General features: G+C 40.4%; 1 protein-coding gene across 1 annotated transcript; it reads left to right on the plus strand.

Annotated features, from left to right (window-relative positions):
* Positions 1 to 1019: 1019 nt before the first annotated feature.
* rasa1a (RAS p21 protein activator (GTPase activating protein) 1a) lies at positions 1020 to 26631 on the plus strand. The gene is made up of 25 exons (XM_018669304.2): positions 1020 to 2299; positions 14605 to 14757; positions 16832 to 16967; positions 17900 to 17970; positions 18692 to 18809; positions 19121 to 19152; positions 19658 to 19710; positions 19902 to 20052; positions 20206 to 20284; positions 20640 to 20763; positions 20917 to 21073; positions 21232 to 21319; positions 21696 to 21776; positions 22082 to 22239; positions 22399 to 22475; positions 22618 to 22790; positions 22876 to 23035; positions 23225 to 23367; positions 23969 to 24084; positions 24225 to 24311; positions 24480 to 24547; positions 24646 to 24734; positions 24835 to 24912; positions 25320 to 25454; positions 25574 to 26631. Exons 1-25 carry the CDS (start codon positions 1755 to 1757, stop codon positions 25655 to 25657), a joined length of 3156 nt encoding a protein of 1051 aa, XP_018524820.1. The 5' UTR covers positions 1020 to 1754; the 3' UTR covers positions 25658 to 26631.
* The last annotated feature ends 13 nt before the right edge of the window (positions 26632 to 26644 follow it).

Raw genomic sequence — 26644 nt, forward strand, 5'->3', positions numbered from 1 at the left:
GCCTGTAAAAAGAAAAAACTCCTCGGTTGCCTTGTCTGTATGTTCAGGATGATTGTCTAGCTTCACTGTCCAACAATTAGGCAACTATGTATGCAAATAAGTACAATCCCACCGTGCTCTCCCAAAATGAAGGTAAACACTGCAAACAATTAGAAACCTACCATAGTCCTAATATTTTCTGGCAGCACTGTAAGCAGCTGCTCAGTATCTGTGTCAGTCAATGTAGCAGGATGTGGAGGCCAAATGAGTTAAATGAAAGTGAAATATTCTGTGCAGCTGAAATTAACAGACCAAGCCAGAGCTATATTCAGACTGTCTTCAGCAGTGTGTCAAAGTGTTAATTAAAAACTCCCGCTAGACCATATACATATTTCATTCAGTCATAAGCCGTCAGAAACAAAGAATAAATATTACAGAAACTGCCAGGCAGGGAAGACTGAATGATGCCAGTCCAGTAGGCTGATAAACTTTGTGTGGATGGGCCAGAAGGGAGAATCCTTGGACTGCGGCAGAATAACGAGCACAATAAATTAAAATTATGATTTACAGCACTTGCGGATTAAAAAGAGAAGATTGCAAATTAATTTTATTGCCTAATCATTTCCCAGCTCTTATTTTCTTGTTATTGTATACCCATCACTCATTAGACAACCACAAGTGACTTATTCATGGCTGGTTGCCTCAAAACAACTGATCAAAAGTGAAATGATCATATGTACTGTAAATATAAGGTAGTTCGACGTGGAAAGTACTTGAATGCAAGCAGACTATCAAGATGTCTGGTTTAGACAAACATCTGTGCTGCCTGTCTGAAAGCCTGTCTGCTGCAGATTTGTTTCCTGCAGTGCCTCTCTGACTCTAAAAAAACAACTAGGAAGGTGTATTATAAGGAAACGAAGCACTATCACGTTTAATCTCGTTTAAAATCAATTATAATCGAAGTCCCATAGTATTGATTGAAGATGTCATGGATTGAACCGGTGCTGTACCGCTCTGTGTTCACTTGGCTGTGTCTGCTCGGTGACTGGAGACGAGTGGGAGAGGGAGGGGAGAAAGAGCAGCGTAGCAGCGGACAAGCCACCAGCTCTGAAACCTAGAAAAAAGGCGAACTTAGCTTGTATACGCAAGATAAATTTACTTTGGTTTACGACATGGTAGTTCGCACAGAACAGTGTATCGCTCCGGGGGCTTAGGCAACAAAGCAGGGTCGTTTGTGGACTCTACTCGAGACGGCTGGAAACTCAGAAGGAAAGAAAACAACAACAACACTGGAAAAAGGACGGGGATTACACACAACAGTGACAATAAAACAAGACTCCCCGACAAGTGGTCTGTCTGGTGCCGAGGGTGAAGTCCGACTAACAAAAACAGGACATATTTGTGAAGTGATATTCAGTTTGAAACGTCGTAAACGTTAGTTTCCAGATAGCGTTTCTGTGTGAACTTTAAACTCAGGAAACAATGAAGACATAGCAAGCAAGAACTCATCAAGTGTCTCGAAGCTGCTAGCCATCCCGCTAGCGTTAGCGTGGCTATCTTGCAGCGAGCGAATGCGAGGTAAAGCTAACGCCCGCTAGTGCAGCTAAGTAAGCTAAGTTAGCTTATCGGCTAACGTTAGCTGGCTAGCTAAACGCGTTTTCGAGAAACTTTTGGTGTTGTTTGCCCGGAGCCCAAACACTGAAGGAGTATTGTAAGAACAGAGGGGAAGGGCAGGTTCCCTTCTGGACTTTTTCCCCTCTACGTATTTTCCTAATATGATGGCTGCGGAGGTCAGCAGTGAGGATACGGGCTCGGTCACGACAGGGACAGGGGTGGCAGGCGGAGGAGGCCAGGAGACGGCCCCTTTCCCCTACTATCCGAAGTCGGGCAGAGTGCGAGTAACTGATTTGGGACAAGGACCTGCACCAACCCTCCGCCAACATTCAAACACATCGCCGGACTCACTTCCCGACATGAGTATGATGTACCCCATGTCTAGTGGGGATATGTCCGGACCAGTGCTGTCCGCACATGGGAGTGGCGGAGCAGGAGGTGGACACTCAGTTTTCCAAGGAACAAGCTCAGGGACCGTGGGCGGCATGTGCTGCTCTCCCACCTCCGAGGGTCCAGCTAGTCAGATTTCACCCACATCAACCGGCCCGGATGGGCCCACTGTCTTCCCCCCACTCCCACCACCTCCTCCTCCCCCTCCAGGCTGTGGGGGGCTCGGCGGCACTATGGATGAAAGCGACATGCAGGATGGACCGGAATACGAGGAAGAAGAGGTGGTGTTCCCCCTCTCTGCACCTCCCACGAACCAGTAAGTATACCACCAGTGAAAATTACGTCTTGCGCATTGACAACTAGAAATCAACATTTTCAAGCATCCTGTACTTTCTGTGGGGTTCACTTCCTTCCTGCTGTCATACATTTGAGGTTTGTATGTGACTGAAGTGTTGACTCGTGCAGGTTCGAGAATGACTTGTGCTACTGACAGCTATCATTGGTTATGATCTCCATTTATACTCCACAATCACTGGCCCATGTACTGTGGACTTTTATAACCTAATAACTGAACAGTTTGAACAGTTATGGCCATGAAATAATTCTTGTTAAACAAAATCTGTATCTAATATGTATGTTTTTAACATTTGCAAACTTCGGGAGAACCACAGTGACTCAGAGCTGAACTGGTGCATCTGATCATACATTGAGCCTTGGTTTCAGCCAAACTAAAGTCAAATTGTTTTTGTTTTCAGTTGTTAAACCCTTGTTTAAATGAAGCCATTACGACAGTGTTAATGTTTGTTTCATACTTTTACAATTGATATTGTGAACCTCAAAATGAATGACGCGTTTAGAGTATGAATGCCAAGTTTAATCATTTTCTGTTATTCATATTGTTGAACAATAATTGATTAGATATAAAAAGTGTATGGAAGTGCATCTTATTCTACAGTTGATATGACCTACTTTCACCGCACAACCCAAGTAATTAGAAGGTATGTAAATACTTAACACAAATACTTTTGATGAGTGAACAATGAATAAGCAAAACGATGTCATTCAACAAATTGCTTCCCTTGCTTCTGATCCTGTTATCATAATTCAGAAAATGGTCTAAAAAAATTCTAAAAAAGTTTTTTTGGATTGCATTAATAAAAGAAGACTGAGGGTACAAGCCACTCAAATCCGAGCTTAACTCATTCTTGTATCACCAAAAGTCTGTTGCATACAAACACCCTTATCATGTAGCAGTAGGGAGTTAATTATGCAGTCTTTTCACCATAAAGAAACTGGCTGATCAGTTTCATAAGGGAGAAAGTCAGCAGGTCAGTTTTGCCATAAAGGGATGGTAAAAGGATGTAGGTAAAGTGATCTGGTTTGATGTAGAGTTGCAGATGACAAATGTTTACTTCAGCATGGGTGAGGACAGTGTCATCTGGGGGTGGCTATGGCTCAGGAGGTAGAGCAGTTGCCCACCATCCAGAAGGTCGGTGGATTGATGGATCGTGGCAACATACTGAACTGCAAATCACCCCTGATGTGTGTGAATGTGTTAGAGAGCACTGTGTTTAGAATAAATGCTGCATGAATGTGTGTGTGTGAATGGGTGAATGTGACATGTAGTGTGAAGCGCTTTGAGTGGTCAGTCCAACTAAAAAAGCGCTATACAAGTACAGTCCATTTACCATGTCATCTAGGTAAGCAGAATCTTTATCTGCGCCTTTCCTGTTGTATCAGAAACCATATGTGTCATGCCTTCATCGTGGACTCTAATCACAGTTACACAGTTACACTGGGAAACACATGCCTGATATTTAGGAGATGCACAAATAGTGCCTTACCAACATTTTAATGTTCTAAATTCTTAATTGATCAGCAGTTACCCCTTTGTATCTGTTATCTAAAGTAAGGTTAAGCAGTCCTTTTATATCTGAATTGTGATTGGTACAGTGTCACTCTGCAGCCCCATAAAACACCTGTTTGTATGTCACTGCACTAGTAGCCTAATTATTTTCTGTGAAGGATTGTGTTCTAAAATGCTACATGGGGAATAGAAATGGGTTTGCTGAAAAATCAAATTGTTCTTTTTTGCTGCACAATTTCATACTTACAGCCAATTTACAGTCTTCAGACGTTAATGGGCTTTAATATTTTGTCTGTGATTAAAGTGAAACAAGCCTGAATGAGGCTATTTGTAAACCTTTTTTTGATTGCAGCATGGAAAACACATCTTAAGCTTTTGTATTATAGACTTGCATCTCTAATTATAGGCATTTTTATGAATTTATCAGGCATGCACACAAGCACATGCCCAAACCCGTGTGTGTGCTGGTGTTGTAATAACCTAAATACAGCCCTCCCATTTGTTACAGTCTCATTAGAGAACTGCTGAGCTTTGTCATTTCTGGCCCTCATACTGTGAGATATGGAAGTGACTGGGCCTGGAGTGTGGATTCAGCTCTTATTTTAGGAGCCACCCTATATCTCCCTGTCAGATTACAGGGGAAGGGGAAGGCCAGCATTTCACCAGTCTTGCCTGTACTGGTAATAAACAGTCCTAAATGGAATTAACTGCACTCGAATCTAAGTTCTTACATATAGTACTACTGTGGAAGTAGATGTTTTGCCAATAGAATATGGACTTCTCCACGGGTTTGCACTTGCATTCCTGTTGATCAACTTGCAGGGTTGCCAGTAAGGCAGTGGAACAGTTCTCACTTGTGCATGAATGGCATTGATTTTCTTTGGTCTTGCTTGGTTCACAATGAGTGACTTGTAGTCAAATGTGTATCTGCCACATTCACTAACACACACAAATTAATACGCTGGTGAGAGTCAAAATGTATCTACTCACTCACACACTGTCTGGCCCACTCTGAGATGCTTTATTCTACCAGGTTGTGCAAGGCACATACACAACACAAGCTGTGTTCCCCTATATTGGGTTTGTGGTTTTACTGAATCGCTTGCAGTGGTGGTGCACCGGAAAGCTGGACCACATTTCTTTAAATCTTCTGGTTATTATTAGCCTGTAATTTCCTAATAGTTTTGTGAAGTGCATGACAGTGTTTTTCAAAATGAGACCTACTCATTTTGGCCCTTACATTGAACTTGAAAAACACACTGAATAAACAATGTATACTGTTACTGACAGCATCTTTTAATTGAATAACATAGCATTATCAACTTAGCAGTTACCAATTGGTTAAAAAAAACAAACAAACTTGAGGTCGAATGCTGAATGTATGTTTGTTTGCTCATCATGAGAACACCTGCCATTAGTAGCAATAGCAATAGCAAGGCCAGGCACTGGCTTTCCTAAGAGTTAGACACACAGCTTCCATTCATCTTCTCGTCTGGCAGCGGATGACTCTCTACAACACACAAGTTATAAGGTGGTGCCTTTGCTATGTAATGATGACCCAGTTAAAACAAGTTTATGTCACTCCTGCACAATGTGTCACTGATCTACTGTGATAGATGTGGACCTTCTGCGAGGTTACTGTCTCATCCAGTGGTGCTGTGCTATAGATGGCGCCTAATCTAATATACAGGGACTGAGGCAAAATAGAGCACAGTCATGCATGTAGCTGAAGTTTTGTTCTGCAGGCAACATTGTGAACCTAATGGCCATATTTAATGCCATAAAATCAACTCATCTTGTTTATGTGAGTGCTATTTATGTGAACATTCAGTCTAAGTCTAATACATAACATGCATACATTTATTTTTTGACTTTTTTTCACAGTGTCTATAATAGCATTGGACAGTGGCAAATCTACCATTGGCAGCAATGGGTGTTACATTCACAGCTGACTACCCACACTACCCTGAGTGATTCTGAATCTCACCCTGCCCCCTCAGTTATACACAGCTAGCTGTGTATGCCTTCTGTAATCGGGCTCCAAGATGATCTTGTATTCCTTTGAGTTATGTTAGCAGCCTGCAAAGTGCACACTGGAAGAGTGATGGTGGAAAACTTCCACACTGTTGAAAGTGGTCCCAGTGTGTTGCACAGTGACTGTGGAAGCTAATCTCGGCACATTTGCAGAGTGCAGTAGAGTGAAAATGTTTGCGAGAGTGAGACAAACAGCAGTCACATTCATTCACACCTCTGTACAGCAGTGTGCCATTCATAAACAATGGCTACAGCACTGTAATAAGAATTTCACACTGATGATAGCTTAACGAAAAGGCAACAACAAAGATGTGGCCTTCACAGTGCGTGTTCCTGCTGCCCTTAGAGAGACTCCAGCCCAATGCCCGGGCTTAAACAAACAGCTCGTTGGGAAATGAGTCGTTGATTTTGAGTTTCCACAAAGATTAGAGAGGATTTTAAGTCATAAAGGGTTTCCCTGAGGAGGTGGTGGAAGGAGGAAGGAGAAAAAGGGGAAAGAAAAGTTGGATTTGAAGATCAGTGGCTGTGTGAATGAGTTTACCAGATTTAGCAGTTGGCTGTGGAAACATCTCTCTAACTGCAGTGTTAAATGAACACCCACATTACCAGTTGCCCTTTGTGTAGGGTGGCAGAGACAATGGAATTCTGAAATGGGACTGGGATCATGTCACATAGCTTAACTAGGTTATTCCCTGATGGGTGCCGTTCCCACTAGACAAAATGTTACAGCACTCAACAAAGCAGGGTTTTATTAATGGGATTGAATCAGTCATTACATGGTTTTGATGACTGGTGAGCCCAGCAATTTGTATTAAGCCTGTGATTTCCTGTTGTACCTCTGTGAAATTAAAGCAGTACTCTTCACTGGAAAGCTATATAGACTATTGTAACTAATATTAAACAGTGTTTCCACCTTGTCACAAAGAATGCACATGCTTATGGTTGGTTTACTTAGACCTATTGATTGAAATACCAGTCCTTTTTCTATTAGTGTAAGATCTGTGTTGTGCATTGATAAGGGAAAGCCTATGGTTTCTATGCATTTTCAGTGTGTGACACAATGTCCTGTCATGCCCTTCCAATACCCACACTGCCCTGCCTTTTCTCTCGTACATCCTGTTTTCAAGACTTCTGAGCCACTCATTGTGGCATTAACAGGATCCTCAGAAGCATTTCAGTTGAGTTTGACAATCTCCAGGTTTTTTGATTTGAATTACTTTTTCCATGCTGAGTGCTGAATGGTTGGTTGGGGACTTTGCGTACAAAGTGTTACATTGGCAGGTTAGGCTAAAGTGCTGTAGTACTACATAGAAGACTTCTTGTGAACCAAGTATAATTAAAGTGTTTCTTTTAACAGTGATGTTGCTGTATTGTTACTTGTACAAAAGGACAGCCACAGCATTGAAAGCTAGTTTTACAGTTATATATTATTGAGAAGAGGATATTTGTATCAGTTACTCCACATTCAGTTAGATAAGAAATTATGGCTTTAAATCAGCAGAGAATGTTCTTACTTGATGCCCTGACTTGTAGAAATCAGAAACTGGGGAGGAGTATTGCATGGGTAGATGACAGTGAGGCCTATTATCACTGATGTAATGATCTTATTTCAGGGAGGCTGATTCACAGCAGGAAAGCCGAGATGTCGACTTGGGTCCCCATGTGCCTGGCTGGGCATTAAGATGATGGTGGTTGGTTAGCATTCAGACTGAGCAAGGCTGAAGATGCATGGATGGCCTTTCCCTATCTCTCTGTCTGTATAGTTAAGGTCTGTTCCTGTGTGCTGTCACTCTCCTGCCCTGACTGAGGGTAATAAGCTGTGGCAGTCCACCATGTGTAAAGCAAAACAAAACCAATTCACAGCTGCTGTCAGTCCTCCACAGCTCTCCACCTACTTTCTTTCCACTGTGGAAACTTGAGCTTGCGAATATGAGTAAATGGTTAAGGGATCACAATTTGCATAATAGTTGTTAGTTGGTTTGTGCATAAACTCATACAGTTTACAAGCTGAGGTGTTTGTTCATTTACTAAAAGAATGCTTTGTGTGGGGTTGAAACCAGTCTGACGTTTTCAGGGTGAACAATCTTCACGTCATTGCGTGTTTTGATCTTGAAGCATGGTTGAAGCCAGGTGTATAAACTTCTCACTAAGGCCAGTGCAGGCCACGTTATGTGGCTTGTTTCCACTAATGCATGTCTGTGTATCTCAGCGTTCATGGGTAGCACATAAATGTCCATGTGTTTGCAGAGATGCCACTCCCTACCCTTTCTGTACCACTGCTTGAAAAACCAATAGGCAGCATGCTCGTGATGCGTGGCTTTATGAGAGAGAAAGAGCACAGAGTAAGAGAAGGAGAAAGTCAGAGGAGGGTGAAGTGGGAGCAAAGACTACAGGGCTACAGTCTGTCTCAGTCTCTGAGAGATCAACTTCTTCTGCAGAACAAGATAACCGAACCAGACGTGATCATCCAATTTTCCTCAAATTAGTTAGCACAGCTAAATGCATGAGGGGTAACGGTCTGCATCTCTGTGTCTTCTTGTTCATCTTACTTGAATGGATATTGCTCATTGACCCAAGTGACGGGAGATGACTGTACCAGGGCGGCAGCAGGGTCACATCATCATGCCTTTTACGGATTTAGAGCTGCCTTTGCTCTGCTTTCCACATCAGAGCTCACAGTTTTTGTCTGGCCAGCAGCAGTATCAGTGGAGTGGGTGCACCTTGTGAGACCACGGGACACGGGAGGGAGATGCAGCAGAGGGCGAACTCGTCGTAAGTGGGGCATCAAATCACCCCGCAACTCATACCTCACCTGCCCAACAATGGGCTAGTAGGAAGAGCTGACAACTCAGAGTTTATTAGCTATTTTTTTTGTTTAGGAATCCAAATTTTATTATACATGTTCAAAAACATTTATGTTAAAAAAGGTAAATCATGCGTGCCTGTGTGCAGTTTATTTTTCTTAATATTATGCTGGGGACTTTCTTCTATGTGAGACTTTTTCAGCCAGTCGTGATCATCTGACTTTTCAATTACAATATCACAGGAAATTCATTGTAAAATGTTTTCATTTCCTTGCTGTTTTGCTTGGAAAAATGTTTATTGTTTATTACATATTTATAGTCACACACTTATGATATAATGCTATAATGTGCTAATTTTGTCTGACCACATATTTGAAAACACATGGAAATTGGGAAAGGTCATATTATATTTGTAACTACATTGTAATATGGGACGTCAAGACACCTAATGGAGTACATTGGCTCTATTTAATAATGTTAGTGGAGTGTTTACTGGGCGTTAAATTTGCGTGTAGAAAACATGTTACACTCAGTGTCCCCTGTAGAAAGTCGGCAGCTCCACTGAGGCGCATTGCTAATGTACTGTAATGCAACGTTTCATTACTTTTTGATACTGATGAGGGCTGACAGTACGTCTGTGGAGATGTTTGAGTACAGCCACATCCATCAAGACAGAAGGAGATGAAGAAGAGAGACATAAGCTGGAGAGAGAGCGCTCACAAAAGAGCTTAATGAGGCAGACCGACAGAGAGACAGAGTCCAACTCACTCAAGTCACAGCAAGCTGTTGCAGATTTTTTTTTGAGGATGTGGTCACATTAAAGTATAGTTTTTGCTTACCTGAAATTGCCATTTAAACTTAATTTTAATATCAGCCCAGTATTTTAAAGAATGGATAATGTTCAAGTGTTTTAGCAATCCATTAACTGAGGTTTATTAGATGGTCAAGTCCTACCAAACATAGTCTGGGTTTCATTACTTCTTAAAAATAGTTATGCTTGAATGATTTAGGTCAGTAGAGTATGCGGTGTCCTCATTTTGTGCACAATTTTTCCAAAGACTTGGTGTCCTTTTCAAACAGTAGCTCGTCACTGCTTCAACATATGTGCTATTTTAGCAATAATTCCACCTTGGGATGACACACATCACCCCAGAGAATTTAAATATCCTTTGTTTTCCCTACAAGACATGGACAGGAGTGTTTTTTTTTTTAAACTCAGATCAGTCTATTGATGTAATTGGCGGTCATTTTTTGTATCCATTTATAAGTAATTGCCTAATTTTTTCTGTCAGGAATATACAAAATGCATGTGTTGGTATGGCTGTCTTCAAGTGCTGTCTAAAATGCCCTAATCGAGAGTTGAGTACACATTAATAACCCAGTGAAAGCACTGTGTGCTTTTTAGCTGTGAGGTTATTTACCTTGCCGTATAAAAGCATGTTTGTTTGCAACAGTGGTTACACATTTAATTAAAATGTCAGTTGTGTGATATGCACTCACATATTTCTTTACTACAGTCACTGCTGTTACTGCACAAATGAGACTAGTTGTGTTACAATTGATTTCTAAGATAAACAATCACACACAAGAATTTCAGGTTTGAAAAAGCAACTGAATATATATTGATAGCATGTTAAGTATTTTACTTCATTGCTTTCTGGGAATAGTACCCCTCTCTTTCTCATGAAGACTTCTAACTCGGAATTTCATAAGAACAGCTGAAAGGATTGTAGTTGCCCCTTGTCTCTTAATGAAGTGACTAAATGGGTGACATGTGTGAAGGTGAGGTTCAGGATGTGGTCACTGAGGTGGTGAAGGTGACACTGTGGCTGACTCGTCCTGCTCATGCACCATGGCAGTTTTAAATATATTTTGGTGTGGTGCTACTAACAGGTAGTTGAAACTTTGTTAGTGTGGTAAACACAGTCATTTGCTATTCATGTGAGTTGACACAACACCATGCACTATGATCAGTGCGTGGTTAATGTTAATTTATAGCACTTTGTATTAGTTGGCCTGTTTTAGTTGACTGTGAGGGAACTGTATTTGCAAAGATACATTTTCCTGAGTGGAGTGTCAGTAGAGGAGAGAGGCAAGACGTCATTGTGCTGCTTACTGTTGCCCTGTCATGTTAGTACATGACAGGGCATTCCTCAAGCTGATAGTAGAACTGTATCCTATTACCACTGTCATGGCTTATGCTCATAGTCTGTTTATTATAGCACCCTTTCTATCTGGTTTAACCAATCACACCCCATGTCATTATGGGCAGTGTCATGTATTGATTGAATATTATATTTAAATTTCTGCCAGAGCTATAACTGTAAAATGTGGGAGATAACAAATCACTGCCATGTAATAATTAATTTGAAAACTCATCCGTCACTGACCTCTACGAAACATCAACAATGCGGCTCCCCCGCAGCCTGTGCTAAAAGACAAAGCACTGTTTTGTGTGGAACCCTGGCTTAAATGCATAATGCAAACAAATGTCCTTTTTCATCCACACTTGGAAAAAGTTACTTGGAATTTTGATGGTGGAAATATCAAACCAAATGGAGACTCTTCTCCTGTAAGAGGTCAGCAAGTCTCCATTCTACCAAGTCTACCTAGTAATCAATTACCTGTCAACCATACATTAAAGGAAACATTCAGATAAAAGTAATAAACGTAGTTTAATACTTCCTTGTCCATAGCAAAACAATTTTGAACTGAGAATTGTAACCAGGAAATGAAGATGAGCTTCCTCTAGTTTTACTAGAAGTTATTAGTATAATTATGCAGTGGTAATTAGGTCTATGTAATGACCTTCTGCTAGGAACCTTTTACATATTAGGCCAACATTTACATATTCAGCTTTTTCTAATAATAAGTATGATAATAAAGCGTCTGTTCTTATTTACTTACTTACTTGTTCGTGTTTTTCATTTTAGGAGGCTATGAATAATTCTTTTCAATGTCACCACCACACTCAACCCTTTACTATTTCTTAGTTAAATCAAGAAAAAAAATAATTGTTTGGTGGTTATTCACAGGTTTAGGTACTGTGCTTGGCGTTATAGAATAATGGCAGAGGTGATTTCTTGAGTTCGTCACCCTTTTTTCACCCAGGTTTAGTTTTTCAGACATCTGGGGTATGTGCGTGGCGAGAGGAGTAATAAGAGCTTAAAGATAGAGAATCATAAAATAAAAAATGGTTGATATGAAAACAGTAGCCCAAGAATTTTTACACCCCTGTTTTCTTCTCTTCCTCCCAGTCATGCATTTACAAAGCTAACACACAGGTGTTAGACTTGGTGTGTCTTGGTTTGACTGTGCGGTGGATACCTCTCTTATGTTAGTATTTTTATAATTTCTTATACTTTTTCATATTTGAAATGAAAAAATAGGAACATGTAATCAAAATTTAATTACAGTTAATAACGCCTAGTGTAACTTTTACGTGATACCAGAGGCCCAAAGTCACACATTTGCTTGTACAGTATAAACACCAGTTTCCTGTACATGTGTTGGCATCAGTACGTGCTCTTAGCTGTTGATGGACCACATGCCTGTTTTTATTTAGAAAAAGCTTTGACTCCTTATGTCTGAGGCATGCACTCACAGGCTCCCAGAGTTCATTATGGAAGCACCACAATGCTTCCCGCCTGAGTGCATCCCACCTCCCAATGCAGCCAACACTGTTAAATCAAGTTCATGTACAGCTAGGGACATAAACTCTGATAAATGCCTGTGTGCTGGACACCAGGCCATGATGAATCTGAAAGTAAAAATCATTAAGTGACATGTTTATTCACCTTTATTTGATTGAGTTGTAATGAAAATGAGTTAATTCCAACTGACACCTTTTCCGAGTATTGGTCACAACTAATTAGAGTATGTGTACAATTGTGTATGGATAGCTGCGAAGATTAATGTCTGGCTTAGGGTTAATAGTTGTTTTTTTAATGAGTTTTTTTTCTTTTGAATATTTAACGGTCATCTAAAGACTTGGGTGTCTGTCAGATAAAACACATATTCCTCTAATTTTCTAATTGGTGCTTGTACAACAGAAGTGGGTTTTGGAATTGGTAAAGAGAGCAAACGAGAACGGGGACAGAAAGGAGAGGCCGTTGTTAGAAACAGCATCTTCCTGTCAGTCATGATCCTTGTCATGTTGTGCCTTGCCTGTTTCCCAGTTGCAGGCCTGACATTGCTCTGTTTGTTTAGTTGTTAAGAATAGCTTAAAGCCATGGAAACAGTAACCGGCCCGCGCAGTGTTGTTATGTTGTTTTGTGGCGAGTTTGTCCGAATTTTGTTTTTGTAGATGTTATGGTTTGGGTAAATTGGTTTTAAGGGTCTTTCTTGGCCTGGTTCAGGATTAGTTGCAGTAGACGTTTGTATCCCAAATGTCTTTCATTTGGCTTTTCATGTCATTATATACAAGGTGTAATAGGTGGTGTGTGTATCTGTTGGTGTGGGCATAAACTACCTAAAAACTATTGTCTCTAATAACTGGAACCTCGCTAGTGTGGCTTGTAGGATGGTGTGCCCAGCTACTCTTCTTTTAGCAGTCATCTCTCGTACCCTCAGTTCTATTCTTCTGCAGTATTATTCCCTCCAGCTTCGACAGCCCCTTGAGGGCTGCTTGGCCTCACTCACCCACCACTCTCCATCACCCTCTCCAATTCTCTTATCACTCAAATCCCCTGAAAGCCCCCTCATGGACACTTAACTCTCCCTCTCCTTCTCAGCAAGCCTTCTCCAGCTTTCTCTGTGATAGCAGACTTGATCATGCTTTCCTTACAAGTAGAAACCTCTCCTCACCTAAACCAGATGGGAGCCCTTCAGGTCTCCTGTGAAAAGAGCTACTGCCGGACCTCATTCATCTTCTCACCGCTGGATGTTTTTCCAGTCACTGCCCTCCATTCTGAGAGGCACCAGTGGCCTAAATTTGGAAAACCGTGTTAATTTTTTACCCCAGCTGGAAAGGCCCTGTCAACTTTAGCCTCACCTGCTGAAATTTTAACCAGTGTTGTTCTTAAGGCTTCTGTTTAATTCAGAAAGAAGCAAGCCTTTAATGGTGTGCTAGAAACTCAAAAATAAAAGCTTATGGATTTGAGCTGTTAGGTGCCTCCTCTCAATTTGTTTTATAATACATGACCTGCACATTCTGTCTGGGCAGTACTCTTATGAAAGTAGGCAGTAAAATTTAATAAAGCTTCATGTCTAATATTGATTTTGTTATCAATAAGTCCATCAATAATTAACATGCCTTTACTTGTTTACTTACTTGCCTTAACAAGTTCAGAACTGATCTGGAAATGAAAAGAAGCATCTGTCAAAGTTTAAGTGGAAGTTTATTAAGTACAACATGTGACATCAGGAAACTGATGAATGTGCTTGTTTGATGTATATTAAGTCTATTATGATTCAAGTTTTGTGGCTCTGTAATACTTCGATTTGTGATTACATCAGTCCAGTTTTCCAATTTGCAAATTGCAAAAACTGGACTGTGAAGAACTGAAGAATTCAGTGCTCTGTATCATTATAAAGATATTTGACAGGGGAGACATGGTGTCTAAACAGTGTGAAGTCATTGTGTTTTTCACTCATAACATGTCTTACTTGCATGTTTCCAGGGTCTGTAAGTTTCTCAAAAGAATACATCACTTCTTTCTCACATTATATTTACCTCAGAGGAGGTTATTGGTTATATTGCCACAATTCTTGTAATAAATATTAACATTTTCAGCCATTTTGCCCAGCACTACATTACTTCAGTCAATCAAGCAGTTGCATTTAAGGTGCTTTCACTGTTTAAGAGAAATGTGTACTTTCCTGTTTAACAGGAGTATAACTTTACAAACATGGTTCCTTTCAACCACATCTTAATATAGTATGACTTATTATTTCCTCCTTGTCTGTCTGTTTCAGGTGGTACCATGGCAAGCTAGACCGAACCATTGCTGAGGAGCGGCTGCGCCAGGCCCGGAACCCTGGCAGCTACCTCATCAGGGAGAGTGACCGCCGGCCCGGTTCCTTTGTCCTGTCTTTCCTCAGCATGACCAATGTGGTCAACCACTTCAGGTATGTGCAACAGGCAGAAATAAGTTAATCTCAGTGATGGGGCATCAAGAGCTGGCGTAAATACCAAAGGGAGAAGTACGGTTTTGCAGCAGGATGCTCAGGTGGCTCCTTCACAAAACCTTATCAACACAGAGCTGATATTTTTTGTCCAGTTATTTGTTTTATCCATTGCTGCCATAATTTGCTGGGAAACCAAAATGGTAGGTCTCATTTGTGTTCACCATACCAATTACAGAAGTTACCCAGACTTAGCTAACCTGTCTATCATGGTATTACTAACAGCCTAGAACTGAGAGAGCTTTGTGGGTTGAATAGTTTGGTTGACATGAACTGTTTCATGTCTGTTGTCTAGAGAGTCCTATTTGTAGGTGAAATAGAATATAGCATGTCATCTCACAATATGCAGACAGCATGTCACCCTAAATTAAAAGATAAGGATAGGGGAACTACAGAAGTTATTCATTACCTGCTAACCAAAAGGACAGAAAGCCATGCACACAAAAGGGCAACCTCAGAGATGAGCTGATACTGAAGAGAATGTTTAGGTTTGACAAGTGGTTTCTGGTGGCCTGTTGTGCCATTGCAGACAATAATTAAAACACTGTACATTAGAACAGTGTTTTTTTTATATATTTTTTTTTATAATGCATACCAACTTGAATGCTTAGATGACTTCTGAAACCCATGACTCTGTGTGTCTCTGTGTGTGTGCGCAGAAGACTTTATCTCTCATGCAATGCGAGTGGGTGGACCTAAGGTGAAAGAAAGAGGACAGCACACTTGTCTAGCTGGGGTATTTTACAACACTATAGTCAATAAAACAAGACAGATTAGGCATTACAATCTGTCCTCCCCCTCGGTGGATATGTTATATTCAGTATGAAGTTCCATTAACCCTGCAGCTCACACATAAAAGGTGAAGATGCGCTCTTTCACAAGGTCAATGTGGCTCTCTGCTTCAAAAAATTGAACACACCTTTTTTTAGAGCTCCCTTGAGTGAAGTGTAATATGTACTGGTATAAGTTTCAGCATTCCCTGGTGTGTATTTAATACAAACTGTAAGTGCTTAAAGACATTAGATGAACATGTGATGAGAGTCGGTGCATATCTATCCACACCATTTCGCTTATTTTGGTTGCACCCTGTCACCTCTTTTTCTCAAGTACACTGCCTCTCATTGCACAACCGCACATTTCCTTCAAATGTTTAGGTTTTTCTCTTTCTAAATCTTGTTTACTTTTTGACATACCTTTAAGTAAACTGGAAGCTGTGCATTTTATAATATTTCACTCTAATACTTAACTGCATGTTTGACCTACTAGTCCTAATATTACGCCATACAAAGATTTGTGTTCTGGGAAATCGCAGACATTTTTTCCAGAAATGCATTTTTTGTATTTGAGTAACGATGACATCATCTCCTTCGTTCACATTGGTTTAGTGTGGACTCATGATGTCACTAATGCTGGAAGGAAGGAGCCTTTCTGTAAGGGAAATATGAACATAAGGTTAATTGCGTGACACCTACACTTCAAAAGGCTGATATCTTTAGATTGTGCAGACAGCAAATGAGTAATAGCACAGAGCATTTGTTATAAACGGTCATTCAGAGATCCACTCAACTGATGAGCAGAGAATTAGGATTAGTAACTCTGCAATAGGATATGGTTCAGAACAGTGTTTTCCCATACTATTGTAATCACTCACTGGAGTGATTTTCATTTTTCTTCTGACTCACAAATTACAAATATCACTGTCATGATAGTGGGATTCAACAAGGCAGCCTCTATCTCCCTCTTTCTCTCACTATCTGAAATCCTTTTGAGAAAGATAATTACTATTTTCTGGAGTATTGTGGTACAGATATTTACAGTCTTATTTTATCATGGTTTATATAAGCTATGTTTCATCTGCAGTGTGGGAGCACTAATGAAAAACAATGTTGACTCAGATAATTTTACTGTCAAAGGAATAAAAGTTGAACATTTTCTGTTGCCTTCACTGCACAGTGATTAGCCTGTGTTTAAAAATAACTGTGCTGTCTTTTTTAATTGTTGTGTTTTCTCTCAACAGGATTATCGCCATGTGTGGGGACTATTACATTGGTGGGCGGCGGTTTTCTTCTCTGTCAGACCTGATTGGTTACTACAGCTATGTGTCTTGCTTGTTAAAAGGAGAGAAACTGCTATCACCAGTGGCGCCCCCAGAGGTGAGACTGACCCAATAGCTGGGAGCAAACAAATTCCAAATTTTAAGGGTCAATTCCAGCATATTTGATTTTTTGCTGTGTTCCCCTGTAATTGTACATTATTCTAAACTCTTTCTGTTGCTTCTGTTACATGACATTACTTGATATGTGTTTTTTGTTTTCCCTTGTCTTAGTTGTTTCTCAAAATAAATATTGTGAAATACACCTTGTTTAAATATTCTGAGTACTCCCAGTAGGTTAAGGGTATTAGATTTGAGTTGAATTTGTGTAATTTTAAATGTTCTCTTTCTGTTTCATTTTAAAGACTATACATAGTGTTAGAAGCTTCTCGTTTTGGTTTTTCTGTTGGTGTGACTGGATTGTGACAGAGAGCATGTTAGTAGTGTGGTTTTACTTCTTTTAAAACAGAAATCTTTATAGCTTGATAGTAGCATTTTGATGCAACTCGTCAAAATCTAATAGGGAAGAACTTTCCTCAGAGATCTAGCAAAACTGAATTTGACTGAATTCATTTTTAAATATGTCAAATGCACACAAAGTGTGATGATCAACAGCAAGATATGCAAAATTATAACTTATCTCCTGAAATGTACTTTAACCTGGTACAATGTTAACGGATGGGTTGATGAATTAACTTGAAGTCAGGCTTGATTCCTTTATTCAGCCACTTGCTCAGTGTACAAGGGAGTATTTTTCATGTCTTTCTTTTCCCCTTTTTCTTTTTTCCTTCAGGCAGTATTCAGAACTGTTTAAGGCAAGGCTCAAGCTAATGCTAATTACCTTTCTCAGCCGAGTGTGATTTCTCCCAGAGGGAGTTGTAGTAGAATACCTGATTTTGTAAAATAATTGGGGGATATAACATCAATGTGGTTTTGGAAGGTCAAGACTAAGAATTAGATGTTTTATTCTTTCTTCGTATTTTTTTTTCACAGCCTGTAGAAGACAGGAGGAGAGTCAGGGCCATACTTCCATACACCAAAGTGCCAGATACTGATGAGATCAGGTGAGTATCTGTGTATATCTGTGCAAAAGAGACTTGTCTTACATGTGTAGTATTACATTCTTATATCCAACCAGTCCCTTCCCTAAAAGTGTTCTCACAAACAGCAAACATGATCTATAATCTTTGAGACACAGACCAGCACTGCTGATTTCCTGGGCTTAAAAATACAGTATCTGACTGTATTGCATGGCTGCCTAGTTTCCCCGTATTATTTTTTTGTTTTGTTCTGTTTTTGGCATGTCATAGGTCTGTTCTTCCCTTTGTAGCAGCCCTGAAAGCACATCATCTGACTTGTTACTGAAAAACAGTCTTGTCCCTGTCATTAAGCTGCAGTAGACACACACTGATGATCCCAGCTATCCCTGATTTCCTGAATCTGATAAACATCTGTCTGAAGTCAACCTCAACCCCGAGTCTGCCAGTGAGCCACAGGCTTAACTGAGCAGACGGGCATGCAATATTTAGCCCAAATGTTATGATTCAGAGGGGACACCTGCTGGTAATGCTTTGGTATTACAATTGTCATTAAATAAACAGACAGACACTTAACTATTTATTCAGAATTGAGAAAAAAATAGATATAGTTATAGTTCTGCTGATCCAACGTTTCCTACATATTATCAAGATGGCAATGCCTTGACTACGCAACAGTGTGACAGAGAGAAATAGTATGATATTGCACAGTGTCAAAATGTTTTCTCTTGACTCAATATATCTGCAGCTTCCTAAAAGGGGACATGTTTATTGTTCACAATGAACTGGAAGACGGCTGGATGTGGGTGACCAACGTTCGTACAGAGGAGCAGGGCCTCATTGTGGAGGATCTGGTGGAGGAAGTGGTAAGTACAGCACAAGATAGGAAGGCTATATGAAATCTTTTACAAGATATATTCCGACACCTCAAAGAAAACTACATAGGATCAAAGCAAAAGTGATGGTGGCATCTTTAAACTTAGTGTAGTGTAGATAAAGAGGACCAAATGTGAGGTGACTACAGTATGTCATAACAAAGTAGCATCAGCATAGCAGCAAGTGTTGTGATATAATACATCAAAATACACCATGACAGTCCATAGATGACAGAAAAACTGCAGTTACTAGTCCATTAGAGTTGCTGTGTTGACATCTGTCTATTTCTGATATTTTTCAGGGGCGAGAAGAGGATCCACATGAGGGAAAAGTGTAAGTTGTATTGCACTGAACTCACTTTTTTAGTGTCCAATATCTGATCGATGGTAAAAATTTCAAAGCAGGACGTAGTTGATTAAAATGTACCTTACTTACAAATCTCTATGACACAGCGACTGTATGCTTTTATACAATATATCATTACAGGATAATATCCACCCTGTTAGTTTGACCTCTTATCCTCAAGATATAAATCACAATTTTATATTTACTTTAACAAGCAGAAAAGCATGACAGCACCAGTGTGCACCATATTAGTCATCACTGTCTCCTTACTTATCATGGCAAATCTTCAAGTTTGACTTCTGCACACTGGACACACTGGATGGTCACTTTACTCTGATGAATGTCCCCATCAGATATGCCATTTATGAAAGATTTCAGTGTTGGGAGATGGTATTGTTGCAGTAGGCACAGCTGAACATCTGCATTTTGTTGATTGAGTTGATTCAATTGTCTGTCGCTCTTCCTTCTGCTGCTCTTGTTGGATCTCCTACAGTTGGTATCACGGAAAGATCACCAAGCAAGAAGCCTACAACCTGCTGATGACAGGTACCATTCTTCTTTGCCTTTCATTAGGCCAAAGTTATTAATCACTTGTGATATTATCATGGATTATTTTTTTGTCAAGACTACAAGTCCTGCACATCAAAGTTCATTTATCACAATATACTGCTGAGCATGCATTAAAACCTTTTCTCTTCCTCCCCCTCTCAATTCTCCTGCTCCCTCTCATTTCCTAGTTGGCCAGGTGTGCAGTTTTCTTGTCCGGCCATCAGACAACACACCTGGGGACTACTCCCTCTTTTTTCGCACCAATGAAAACATCCAAAGGTTTAAGATCTCCCCCACCCCTAACAACCAGTACATGATGGGAGGGAGGTACTACAACAGGTATGTGTGGCAATATACCTCCCTGCAGCTGTTGATACAATACAAGGAAAAAAATTATATGCTACATTTTTGAAGTTGTAGCCAGCATGTTTTGCATATTTTGACTTGCGGTTACTAACGTGCTGCATCTCGTTTGCTCTCTCTCTGTGGCAGTGTTGATGACATCATCGAGCATTACAAGAAGGAACAGATTGTTGAGGGCTACAACCTGAAAGAACCAGTTTCAGTGCAGGTAGGTACAGTTGTGCACTCGCATTACTGAGCCTGTTCGATTTTAGATTTTTGATTTAATGTATACAAGGTATCCAAATGTTTTTATCAAACCATTACTAGTTTGGATAAAGGGGAGTAAATGTTGCTGAACACTAAATGTATATTTTTAAGAAAATATACAGAATTAGACATTTTCCTCTTTGTTTCCTTCAAAATCAAGACTTTCTAGAATCTCTCCAGGTCAACAGATATAGCACTCACTTTAAAAATATGATGAAAAAAAGGAACTGTAATGAAAACTAGCCCTTTTAATGGGATTGATATTGCCTTTGTGAGTATGTGATGGCTTGATTTGCTTTTGGTATTTACTGTAGCACCAGGAACAAGTACTTACTGACACAGTGGATGGGAGAGAAATCTATAACACTATCAGACGGAAAACAAAAGACGCTTTCTACAAAAACATTGTCAAGAAAGGCTACCTCCTGTTCAACAAAGGTATATGTAACATCTGTCCTCAAATGCATTTTTAATAAAATCAATCGTTAGACCTCTGTAACATAAATAATATTATCTCAGTCTTGTCTTGTGGTCTGGTCAGTCAGGGTCTGCCATCATACAGATTTTTTCTCTGGTCTGTCTCACCTTCAGGCAAAGGCAAACGGTGGAAGAACCTTTACTTTATCCTGGAAGGTAACGATGCCCAGCTCATCTACTTTGAGAGCGAGAAGAGAGCCACCAAACCCAAAGGGTTGATCGACCTAAGTGTGTGCTCCGTGTATGGTGTGCATGACAGTCTGTTTGGCAGGTGAGATGTCAGAATATTGCTCTTGGTCTAATTTAGTAAAGCTGACACTCAGCTCTGAACGCTCAGTTACACAGACACTGCATGGAAGAAAATTAGATTAATTAGGACTCATATGGTGCAAAGTAATCTAAATTCTCCATTCTGTTTTACTTTTTCAGGCCAAACTGTTTCCAGATTGTTGTCCAGCACTTTAGTGAGGAACAGTACATATTCTACTTTGCGGGAGAGGCTCCAGAGCAGGCACAGGTAATAGGAGAGTCATCATTTCCCTATGACTGATAACTATCTCATCTTTTAGGGTGGAAGCACGTGCATATTTATTTTGTCCAGATGCTGAGTACAAAAAAGTGAAACTGCATGTCTCCAAAAGGACTCTCAATGATGTAAACTGCTCCTTTCTTTTATATAAAGTAAAAAAGAATTCTAGTTTTAACCGGTTCTTCATTTGATACAGGGGACTGCTGGGTAGTTGGGTACAGAGATCCTGAGAGCGTGTCATTTTATTTCTTTCATGAAAGGAATAAGTTCGAATGGTGTGAACAGATTACAGTGAGTTCCTACAGAGGAAGAGCCCATGTCAACTGTGTCTTACAAATGCTCTGACCGTGTTCTCTTTTTGCAGGATTGGATGAAATGCCTTCAAACTTTCTGCAGTAACCTAAGGAAAACCACTCAGCCCACCTCTAACAAGAGGCTTAGACAGGTAAATATACCATCAGCTAGTGTGTGTGCCTGTAGACAAAGTAAAGCAGTAGGTAGTTGAATCCAAGTCAAGCCAGTAATTTTTTGGTTGACATCTTCCACAGATGGCTAATATTTGTCAGGTAAAAAAATCTGTAAGGACTATGTGTATCTTATTTTTTTAAAAGTCTGAAAAGAGGTGGGTTTGAACATCTTATAAACTAATAGACAAAAGGAAGGAATAGTTATTAAGAACATTGTTGTAATTTTGATTTACAGCCCACGGCTGCATATGTTTTGTGTGCTAAAACCTGAATTTTCTGTCAGGTGAGCAGCTTAATGCTGTATGTGGAGGAGGCCCACAAGCTGCCGGTGAAGTATTTTACCAACCCCTACTGCAACATTTACCTGAACAGCGTCCAGGTGGCTAAGACGCACCATAGGGAAGGGCAGAACCCCGTCTTCACAGAGGAGTTCATCTTTGAGTGAGTGTATCACCCTATCTCCTTGTTTGTTTTCCTCCTTTAGATTCTTCCACCCTCTCTTTTTTTATCATCACATTCCCAGTCATCCATCTTGTGTTGAAACAGACATTTTCTCCCTTAGTTTGCAGAATTATAAAATGTATTTATTTGTTGTTTCAGTGATTTGTCAAGTGAAATCAACAGATTTGAAATCAGCCTGAGCAACAAAACGAAAAAGAGCAAAGAAAGTGACATCTGTAAGTAAATTTCTTTAAAAGCAAATACCATCTTTGTAAGTGTCTGCACTCATCTCATCTTTTTCTTTCATTTCAAAACTCACATCTCTCCCACCTTTTCTTTCTGTCCTCCTCCACACCCCAATCTCTCTCCCCCCTTCAGTGTTCATGCGTTGCCAGCTGAACCGTCTGCAAAAGGGCCAGATGATTGATGAGTGGTTCCCTCTCAGCTCCCACGTGCCTCTGAAGGGAATCGAGCCAGGCTCCTTACGCGTACGTGCCCGCTACTCCATGGAGAAGATCATGCCCGAAGAGGAGTATAGCGAGTTCAAAGAGGTCTGATCCAAGGAAAAGTGGTTTTAATTGCGCTGTCCACTGTCAGCTCTGTTACAACAATGTCATTATTGTGTCTCCTCTGCAGATGATCCTGCAGAAAGAGTTTCATGTCATCTATGCTCTGGCCCACGTGTGTGGTCAGGACCGCACCTTACTGGCGAGCCTCCTCCTACGGATCTTCAGACACGAGAAGGCTGAAGCCCCCCTACTCAGGACACTCAATGACAGAGAGATTAACATGGAAGGTGAGAAACGCATAAACAAAAGATAAGACTCATGTAATATGAAAGGGTATAACTGACAATTCTCCTGCAAATCAACACCTCAGACTGCAGTGTTTGATTTTGTTCATTGAGTGGTGTCAGCTCAGAAATATGCACAACCATGTGCTCAAACATTTTCCATACCCTCCTCTGTTTGTGCACTGTTACCAGATGAGGCCACAACATTGTTCAGAGCGACCACTCTAGCCAGCACTCTGATGGAGCAATACATGAAGGCCACAGCCACCCCTTTTGTACACCACGCTCTCAAGGACACCATCCTCAAGATCATGGAGAGCAAACAGTCCTGTGAGGTAAAGACCTACAAAGGCTTTCACGCTCGCCGCATTAAAAGTCTTCAAGTTAGATCCCACTGCATTTATCTGTGGTACAAGGTTAAGAACATGGCATTTATGTCTTATCAGTGCAGCCGCTACCACAAGGTTGCTGTGTAGATGCAAAGAAAACATAAAAGCGCTACACAGCATAAACATGCCTGAGGTCTCAAAGGCTGCTCTTTGAGCCTTAATGCCACAATGAATATTTCAGTACATGTAGTACTTAAAGAGTACACAGACCCACTGAGATGAATGTCTCATAGTGTCTAAGTTATTGTGTTCAATTTATTATGCTTCTTAACTTCTCTGGTGTTGTTCAAGTTAAATATGATAAATATCACAAATGCATTTACTAATTGCTGATCCATATCTATGCAATAAACAATATATATTTCACTGAATCTCTACCTCAGTTGCTGTTACTGTAGGATAATGAATGAACAAGATGAAAGGTTTCTTATTTCATGACTCACAGTTATATGTAGTATATTTAAATAAATCATCTTCATTTGTTTGTCTGTTTTCCCCCATCTCTCTCCCTCTGTCTCCCTCTCTCTCCATCCATCCTTGTTTTCAGTTGAACCCATCCAAACTGGAAAAGAATGAGGATGTGAACCTGAACCTGGCTCATCTCCTCAACATCCTGTCTGAGCTGGTGGAGAAGATCTTCATGGCTGCTGAGATCCTACCACCGTAAGCATATATACCAACACACAGCTTTGTTGTCCAGCTTTGTCAGTAAATCTTTTCAATTAGTGCTTACAACAGAAATGCAAATCTGCAAGTCCAAGAGACCCAGATAATGCATCATTTTCTCCTTATGATCCATCCAGGACACTGAGGTTCATCTACGGTTGTCTGCAGAAGTCTGTTCAGCAGAAATGGCCTACCAACACCACCATGCGGACGAGAGTTGTAAGGTAAACAAACACCTATGTACAATGCGAAACACACTGCCTTTATTTTTAGAGTTTAAAAGCAGTCAGCATATCTTTTTCCTGTGTCTACCATCTCTAATTTTAGCATGTGATACATTGTTTTTTTTTTTCTTATGCTGTCCAACTTAGCCTTATCCATTCTTTTTCTAGTGGCTTTGTCTTTCTAAGACTGATCTGTCCTGCCATCCTCAACCCCAGAATGTTCAACATAATTGCTGGTGAGCATCCACTGAAAAGCACACACACACACAAAACCTTCCCGTTTGCCATGTGACATGTTACAATGAGCATTTTGCGCTGCCACCTCTTCTCGCAGACCCTCCATCTTCAACAGCAGGCAGGACCCTCACACTGGTGGCCAAGTCTGTCCAAAACCTGGCCAACCTGGTTGAATTTGGTGCTAAGGTATGAATTCCCTCCTGGAAACGGTAGTATTGAGACATGTCAGCAAAGCACTTTGGGAGTATTGTTGATATTTCACAGCTGTTTTTCTATTCTCAAACAGGAGCCCTACATGGAGGGTGTGAACCCTTTCATCAAAAACAACAAACATAGGATGATCATGTTTCTGGATGAGTTAGGGGTGAGTCAAACTTGTTGCTTTTTGACTGAATTATTCAGAGCTGAAGAAAATAAACTGTTTTGATAATTGATAGTTTCACTAACTTTACAAGAAAAACTACCAAACATTCTCTGCTTTCATCTTCTTAAACATGGAGATTCCAAAATTTTTTTCTTGCCATTAGAGAGGAAATTCAGTGTCTTTGATTTTAGACTGTTGGTTAAATAAGTCAAATAATTGACTTGAAATATGTCATATTGGGAAATCATGATGGACATTTATTTCCCTATTTTCTTCCATTTGCAGACAAATTGATTAATAAAGAAGATTATCAATAATAATAATACGTAATAATAATTACAAGTTGCAGCTCGAATGTAGACCGTTACTCCTGACTGAACCTAATAAAATCGTGTTTTTGTTACTAGAACGTCCCTGACCTCCCTGAAGCCACAGAGCACTTTAGGACGGACCTGTCCCGGGACCTGGCTGCGTTACATGAGGTCTGTGCCACACACTCAGACGAGCTCCGGACGCTGAGCAATGAGAGGGGAGCGCAGCAGGTCAGAGAGTGACAATATCACAGCTGAACGAACACACACACACACACACACACACACAAAGGACGATTTATGCCATCCTGTTTAGGAAGATTGCTCTAATTCCTCTTTCCTCTCTGCAGCATGTGTTGAAAAAGCTGCTGGCCATCACAGAGCTCCTCCAGCAGAAGCAGGCTCAGTATGCCATGTCCAACAGCAACAGGTAGTACTGCACTCCTCCTCTCCTCCTCCATCTTCCCATCCTTCCGTCAAGTCTCCCCCACCGGAGTGCAGCACAGAGGAGAGACCTAGCATGCTCTACCCTCATCACCATGGCAACCCCTCCACCTCCACCCTCCATCATGTCCTCCTCTGATAGTCCCGCCCATCCCCACCCACCTGCCATCTTGTCCCGTTCACCACAAGAGAGCTATGCAACAACAGCGGCTGAGTACAACTGATGCAGTACTTAAACACATAAAAAAAATAAAATAAAATAAAATAAAACTTGCGCCAGTGACTGACAGCTGTATGCACAAGGAAAAATATTTTTCCTTCATAAACTGTGTTCATGATTCTGACTTGGGTACATTTCATTCCCTTCATCATGAGGGCCAAATATAAAGATTTCAAAAGCGGTTTCTTTGTACCCACTATGTGTTTTGATAGCACAGGCTGCCAAAGTGTACCCCCCCCACCCCCCTTCTGGCTCAATATGAGGAAACTGACATGAAGAAGCTAGTTCTCTCATTCCCCTTTTTCTTGGTAACTGGATTATGAGCGATAATGCTTTTTATACTGTAATTAGTGACTGATTTATTTTAAGGTTGTGACAATATCCGCAAAGTGCTGAAACTAGCATTTCTGTCTATTTGTTTTTTTTTTTCTCTTTTTCTTTCTTTGGTTTCTAGATTGGAACAAAGTCTTTCAGAAAAGTATGGTTATTTTATATTAAGAATAAATTCTCTTGCTGGAATCATGAGTATATGAGAGAGATGAGCTGAATTTTTTTTTCCTCCAATTGTATCAGCTATTTTTTGATTATTTGGTTAAATCTTTTTTTGAAACTTCTGAATGCCAGACAAGACACATAATCAGAGAAACCAAGTAAAATGAAAGTGTTTACAGCAGTAATTTTTTTTTGGAATAGTACAGACTGTATCAGACATGCATGCACTTATTAAACAGTTTTTGTAAAGTAGATTATGGAGTCT

This window comes from Lates calcarifer, linkage group LG13, assembly GCF_001640805.2.
Source record: "Lates calcarifer isolate ASB-BC8 linkage group LG13, TLL_Latcal_v3, whole genome shotgun sequence".
In the NCBI taxonomy this organism is placed as follows: Eukaryota; Metazoa; Chordata; class Actinopteri; family Centropomidae; genus Lates; species Lates calcarifer.

Bases quoted from the DNA above. Each gene is read 5' to 3' on its own strand.
- rasa1a (XM_018669304.2), top strand. From the start codon at position 1,755: ATGATGGCTGCGGAGGTCAGCAGTGAGGATACGGGCTCGGTCACGACA. The intron at 19,153-19,657 runs GTAAGTTGTATT...GATCTCCTACAG, and splicing joins GATCCACATGAGGGAAAAGT to TTGGTATCACGGAAAGATCA. The intron at 24,312-24,479 runs GTAAACAAACAC...TTCTTTTTCTAG, and splicing joins ATGCGGACGAGAGTTGTAAG to TGGCTTTGTCTTTCTAAGAC.